Raw genomic sequence first — 6,952 nt, forward strand, 5'->3', positions numbered from 1 at the left:
GCCTGGGAGACAGCCAGGGCATTGGTCAGACCAAAACTAGACCACAAGATTGTAGTTGTGTTTCCAGTTTTTGTGTCGAAAGCAGTTTTCCATTTTGTCACCTCCTCGGAAAAGGAAAAAGATGGTAGGCATTGCGTACAGTAAGGTGTTAATTTCCTGGCTCTCTAGACAAGCTTGAATGCTGTGTCTATTAGTGGAAGAAAGTACCAATTCTTTATTGTTATGTCATTCAGCCCACGGTGTTCAATATACGGGTAAAGGGATAAAAAAAATCCAGCATCTAAGGGGGGGTGGGGGGGGGGGGCGCAGAAGGTTAAATGATACCCGCTTCAATGGATTCTGTGAAACACTTCTTTAAGGTCCCCTATTCCGTAGGTGTTGGAGAATAAAGGCAGCTGTTGGGAAGGGGCAGTCTGAGGGAGCAGGTCGAGGGCACCACAGTATGATTAATATCTTTAAATCAGAGTACCTAGAGGGAATTAAACCACTTAAGCTCATGACTTAAAATCACCACTTTTATTTTATTTTATCTAAAGCAAAACACAATTTAAAGTAACTGTTGCTCAAGTCTGAATTTTAAAAACTATAACTGTTCTACATAAAATTTTGTTGTAACACAAACCAAAAAAACAATAAAAGAAATCTGAAAAAAGAACAAGAATAATTTTATGATAACTATTTTATTTGCTTGCAATCAGTTGTGTAAATATATTTTCATGAATTTAAGTTCATTTTAAAATGAATGGTGGAACTTAAGCAAACTCTGTTTGACTGTTTATGCCCCGTCCCTGCCCCCCACCCAAATCCTCACCATATACAAAGAAAATATTACAAAATAGCACTTCAAAGGCACTCCTTGGCTCCTTTATAGGGCTATAATTTTTTTATTATTATCTTGTAAACAATTTTTACATCTTTTTAAAATAATAAATATAGTAATTTATTCATTTGCATGAATAAATTTAAATATAATTTAAACATTCAGAGGAAACATACAATAGGAAGTATCTAGACTTAACAAACATTTTTAGTGTGATGTCTTCCTTGTAGATAGGGACTACAAACACCAAAACAATACAGAGTAGAGGAGTGCGGTGCTGATGGACAAAGTGTGATGGAGTGTGATTGCTGACGAAGTCGTGCTTGTTGATGATGTTGCCTGTGATGTCACAACCCTGCCATTTAGGGCCTGTGATGATCTGTAGGTGTTGGTGATGAAAGGATCAGCCAATGTTTTGATGTGCACTGTGTTGCTAAATAGGGCAACCTAGAGACAGAAAGAATACATTTGTTTCCATTAAAAAATTATACTTTGACACCTTAACGACAATTATAATTTGAAAAGTACTGGTGTTTACATGTTGATGTATTGTAAATTTAGGCCAGAGGTGTAAAGCTTCTTTGGAAAACTATAACTTGGTTTAACTTCTACTGAAGTTATTTATTAATAGGCAGAAATAAACAAATAATAAATAAAGGAACATTAGGGTAACTCAGCTCAGTGGTTAAGGTTCTGTCTTAATAATTCGACTGTACCTTAACGTTTAGACCTTAGATCAAGCCATTCTCCTCTTTTGTTTGGATCTCTACTTGTATCAAATATTAGTTACTTTGGGAAACAAATGTCTGCCAGATAAGTGTCATGAAATAACGTGCAGTGAACTACAGATCAGCAGGGGACATAAACTAAAGACTTACCAAATCTTTGCTCACTTTGATTGGGTCTTTAAATATAGTCCAGACCACAACTTCATCACATGTAGGTGTGGTCAAAGAACCAAGGTAACGGTAATATTTTGTCCGATCTACTCCTTGGAGAAGACTGTCCAGGGTAAGTTGATTCATAATGTCCAATGTGTCACCTAATATTAAGAAAAAAAAGGACATTTTCACATTGAAATGAAGTGTTTTCATTGAAGAGTATAGACAATTTAAAAAAAAATTATTATTACCAACAGGTTATCATGTTTTACAAAATAAATCACCTGGCAATGCTTTGCTTTTGATATAATTTGCAATACTGCTTTGAGTAAGGCATAAGTATTTACACTTCCTGATACTAAAGTCATAAAGTCTCCACGGTAATTGTTACATGATGAACTTTGTTACTGCTCCTCTTGTTTTGGGTATTAGTAAATATGAACTACTGCCATTGTTCATTTTCATTGGTTTCATGTAAATTTTAATAAAGTATGATGTACCATAATGCAGTTTTCAGTTTATATCTCTATACCGCTACAATTTTTTTATTAGTGTGCAAATAAGCAGCTTCAGTATACAAAAATATGTCTGTACCTTCTTTAGGAATTTTTGATAAGAACGAGGTGAGGTTTTTCCAGCTTTCTGGTGTACCACTGTCATTAGTTGCCTAATAATATAATAAAAATAAAGAGTCACAATGTAAGAACTATTTTTAAGTTATCAAGGCAATGTAGCAACTTTTAAACCAATAAGTATAACAAAGACGTACTTCAATGAAGAAACTAAGGACAGCATCTGCTGTTGAGTCGTTGGCAGCGGCGGCCGAGGGTAAATCAGCCCTAATGTTTACTATGTGCATCTGAAAGGGAAAAGCACAAATGCTAAAGCAAATTTAATTAAATCTTTTACTGTAGATTATTCTTACAATTTGTATGCCAACAGTTCTCACACCTCCATTGCATACTGTCTGCCATCCACAGTGTGTTCTGATCCATTAATAGATGAGCCGTTGCCCCAGTGAAAGTGAACCTGGGTGGAGTTGTACTGGTTCTGAAGACCTCCTCCTGACACGCTTATCTTTTGACCATCAAGTTCAATTTTCACTAAATAGGGAATCACATTCCAGAAAAATACTGCCATTGACAACCAGAAAAATCAAATTTCCACCTATTCTGATATATGACAAGCGTTTAATTTGTTGACTTTTACAGTACATACATTATTGACCCTAAGCCAATATTCAGAAAACAGATGGGTAAAAAGTTATTACACTCTTTAACTCTGTGTGAAGGACCAGTGTTTTTTTTTTTTTTTTTTTTTTGTCTTCCAGGAAACTATAATGCTGAGTTGCAACTTGGAGCCATTAGAGGTCAGTACGTATTAATAGGCATGGTTGGAGCCTATATAAGGAGGCCCGCAAGATATTCTGTGCTCTCTTGCTTGTCTTAACTTTGCCTTGCTGTTGATGTTGTCTGATTATACTATGCAATTTGGCATGTTTTTATGTTTTATGGCCTAGCGCCTTCCTTGGTTCTCTGTCTCATCAGTCCTAAAGGGACAGTGTCCTGCTTCATTTGGTGATATTTTTGCTCAAAGCCTGCAACTAACACTGATTCAACAAATATGTTAGTTACTAGGTATAGGTAGTGTGTTTAATTACAAAATTTGCTGGACACTGGCTCTCCAGAACTGTATTTTTAGAGCCATGGTCTGCACCATTTTGACACACTTATCTATATAACCTTGCTTTTCTTTATATCATGGTTTAAGATCCTGCAAATGTATTTCAATTGGGCTGAGTTTTGACCTTTGACTTGGTCATTCTAGCAGCTTTTAAAAAAAATGTTTTAAATGCAAATGAAATGCACATATACATACTGTATACTGACTCCTTTTACAAAGAACCTACCTGATTTTCCAGTGTTTAAAATGTTTAAAAATGTGGAGCTGTCATTAAAGCCAATGAATTGGAAAGCAGTCAGGTTTTTATCAGGCTTCACATCAGCAGTCACAATATTGATAGGAGATTGACGAGTGCCATTGCATGCATGTGGTGCTAAATGAGGCCATGTGCTTGCATCTGGGGAGAAAACCATCATATAAAGAAAAAATAATTTACTATTTTTATACATACAGTATATGCAGATTCCATTATCAGCATAGTCTTCTCTAAAGATCTACAAAAACAAATGTTCTATACACTTAGAAATCAATTGCCAACTCTGTAAAAAAGAAATACTTACTGCATTCTGGCAAGTTATAGCAGAAGTCTGAAAAGTCAATATAACAAAAGTTAAATCAATGTTATCATCATTTTGTGTAAAACACCAATGCTGCAATAGAAATAGTTTTAAGAAGAAGAAGAAAGACCTAATGCATGTAACATTGTTGATCTCGAAACAAGCAGATCCGCTTGTGTGAAATGAGGATTTCCGGAAAAGTAAATTGTCTGCAGTCACCTTAAATTCAATTACTAGATGAGAAAATCTAGTGGGGCAGGGCTAGCTCAATTGGACTACTGATTAGAAGGTCCCAGGTTGTCACTGTTAGGCCTTGAGCAAGACCCTCAACTGTTCAGATGTATAATCAGGTAAAAATGGAGATGTGTTGCACCTAGATTTACTCTTATATAGGCTCCCTAGAATCTGCATGTCTCCCTAGACAATACACGATTGAGTTATACTGTATAGTGCCCAAGAATGATTGCTGCCCCACCCCCACCCCCCACCCGCTCCCCTCAGGAATTATTTTTATATTTTTAAAGAAGGTGGCATTTATGTTGGTTTTTGAGCTGCCATTTAACATAAAAAAAGGAAGAGAGTGGGATAGTTTATCATTGTACACCTTTTACTGCAGATTTGGGCATGATTATGTGAAAACACTTATACTGTAGTTCCTGTGGTTCCTCACTGGTCACTTTTTATGCACATTAATAGGACAAAGAAAAGTGAAAAGGAAATATGTGTCTAAAAGAAAAGGAAATACAAAACGAGTTATAAAAGAAAAGGGATAAAAGAAAAGATGAGTTGAAAAGAAAAGAAAAGAAAAAAAATTATGGGTTAAAAATATATTTTTTTTGTTTTTGTTTTTGTTTTTGTTGAGAAAATTAAACTCCAGCATTCCTGCCATCTGTTACCTTCTAAGCCTGAATTTGGCTCTCATACATTTTGACAATTGTGCCATCTATACAAAATTACTCACCTATGGATCCTTCACTATAAACAGTGGAAAGCAGACAGGCGATGAGAAATGAGACGAGCTGGACATTCATCTGCATAAATGAGACTTTGTTAAAGAGACAGGCAATAATGGCATGAAGCAGTGGCCCAACCGTGCTCCTGAAGGACCCTCTGGCCTGCACATTTCAGTGTTTTTTTTTTAGCTTTCTGCACATTTGATTTAACAAATCAGCTAATGTGATAGAGCAGAAAAAACCTTCTGATATTAAATAACTATTTGCATGTGACAGTTCACTGTAAACACTAATGCTTAAAGTAGTTAAACATACAGTATTGAGTACTGTTAACTTAAATAATTACAATTAGTTCAAATTAATAGACCTTGATGAGTATTAAGAACTTTTTGGTATTTATGAGTTTGTAGAAATTACAGTTTTCTAGGTAGCTGAACAACTTCGATATTTTAAGCCGCAGTAACGGTCTCCTTAAAGTTCCACCAACTTAAAATCTAACAGCCCAGCGATTTTGTGTCTGACATCATCAATGCACATGTAAACTGCCCATGTTGAATTGTTTTGATCAAGAGGGTGGATTGGTCTGTCTTTGCATGATGCTGTAAGTAAAATCTTTACAAATCTGGGGACCCTAAAGTTGATGATTTTGATATATGTCATCTGATTGTCGACAGTTTGGTGCTCTCTAGAGTTATGTATAGAGTGTGTTTAGACGCGCACAGGAGAAAACTTAAGCTCCACTTTTTGCTACCTACTGTACTGTTTAGGAGGTTAGAAAGCAAGATTTTTTGTAATTGGCAAATAGCAATCTTCAATTTGAACCGACTACTTTACTAGCATAAGTTTTTGAAATTGTCAGGTTTACAACAACGGTTTTCGGGGTTAGAATATAAATCCTGAATTTCTATTAGTTTTACTTTTAATATAAATATTCATAGTCTTTGTACTTTCAGATTGAAGAAAAATCAAGAATATTATTTATTTGATTTGTAACAGGGTGGCTTCCACATGAAAGGCCCGGGTTTGATTCTTAGCCACTGGATTAAAGTGCCTGTCCCAAGCCCAGATAAAATGGGAGGGCTGCTTAATGAAGGGCATCTGGTATAAAACCTGTGCCAAGCTTGTGTGCGGACTGGATGGTACACTGTGGCGACTCCTTGCCGGGAGCAGGCGAAAGATCAACAACAATTTCTTTGATTTGCAACAACTGAAAAAAATTATAACTACTAATAAATAGTATGAGTTAGGCTACTCATTAATGCAAATAAAGAATGATTATTATGAATGACCACAACAAATGCAAAAACTGATAGTTTTGTTTACTTAAAATTATATAACTGTATATAATTATAAACTATATAACTATATAAAACTATATATAATTATATAACTGATTACCTCAAATCTTTTGAGTTTTGCCCACTTATTCGGGTTTACAGTGTGGATAACAGTAAATGCCAGAATAAATGAATAGTTTAAACAAAAAGGTAAAAAAAAAAACACAGTGGGCAGGTGGTGCTCCAGGACCATGGTCGGGAAACATTTCTTAAAGCATCTTGAAGTTGCCAAAATGCAGTCTCTAAGTTAACCTCTAAGTTAAGACATTCAGTCCCCCAAATTTAATTTATTTTATTTTTTTCAGTCTACTGAATATATTTAAGTTACCATATATAATTGTGATATTGGAGTTTTTACAATAATATAAACATTATAATGTGTTCAAATTATAGTGAAATCCGTTGCCACAGGCTATGGAAAATAGACTTAGTCTTACCTTTTACCAGTTAATTTCAAAACTGCAGTTGTTCAGAACTCTAGAAGTCACAATAATCTCCTTCTTTAAAGTACCTTAAATACTGTGTGAGGGTGTGTCGAGTGACGCTGCTGCCACCTCCTATGGAATTTCAGAGCTATGAAGGCCTCTTCTAAAGTGCTCCTAAATCTTAAGGCAACAGCACACAATCGGTAATGTGGTGTGTACAGTAAATATGCTTAACATGCTGCAGAAAAAGATTAAAATACAGTTCAACAAGAATAAAGCAAGAATATCGATAGTTT

The 6,952-nt window shown here is 35.2% G+C and overlaps 1 protein-coding gene across 2 annotated transcripts; it reads right to left on the minus strand.

The window, feature by feature from the left end:
* Positions 1 to 692: 692 nt before the first annotated feature.
* LOC128541480 (carbonic anhydrase 4-like) lies at positions 693 to 6,707 on the minus strand. Of its 2 annotated transcripts, XM_053511923.1 has the most exons (9): positions 6,670 to 6,707; positions 4,903 to 4,974; positions 3,945 to 3,971; positions 3,611 to 3,781; positions 2,653 to 2,804; positions 2,471 to 2,560; positions 2,296 to 2,368; positions 1,699 to 1,862; positions 693 to 1,267 (listed from the first exon to the last, which is right to left on the minus strand). In XM_053511923.1, the coding sequence occupies exons 2-9, from the start codon at positions 4,970 to 4,972 to the stop codon at positions 1,058 to 1,060; spliced, it is 957 nt and encodes a 318-aa protein (XP_053367898.1). In that variant the 5' UTR covers positions 4,973 to 4,974; positions 6,670 to 6,707; the 3' UTR covers positions 693 to 1,057. The 2 variants fall into 2 exon arrangements, with proteins under 2 accessions (XP_053367898.1, XP_053367897.1); XM_053511922.1 differs by lacking the exon at positions 6,670 to 6,707 and having other exon boundaries at positions 4,903 to 5,476.
* Between the last annotated feature and the right edge of the window lie 245 nt (positions 6,708 to 6,952).

This window comes from Clarias gariepinus, chromosome 14 (assembly GCF_024256425.1).
Source record: "Clarias gariepinus isolate MV-2021 ecotype Netherlands chromosome 14, CGAR_prim_01v2, whole genome shotgun sequence".
NCBI classification, from domain to species: domain Eukaryota; kingdom Metazoa; phylum Chordata; class Actinopteri; order Siluriformes; family Clariidae; genus Clarias; species Clarias gariepinus.

Coding starts and splice junctions, on each gene's coding strand:
- LOC128541480 (XM_053511922.1), bottom strand. CDS start 4,978: ATGCAGATGAATGTCCAGCTCGTCTCATTTCTCATCGCCTGTCTGCTT. Junction 3,972..4,902: donor TTATAGTGAAGGATCCATAG/GTGAGTAATTTT, acceptor TTGACTTTTCAG/ACTTCTGCTATAACTTGCCA. Junction 1,863..2,295: donor ATCAAAAATTCCTAAAGAAG/GTACAGACATAT, acceptor TCTTAATATTAG/GTGACACATTGGACATTATG.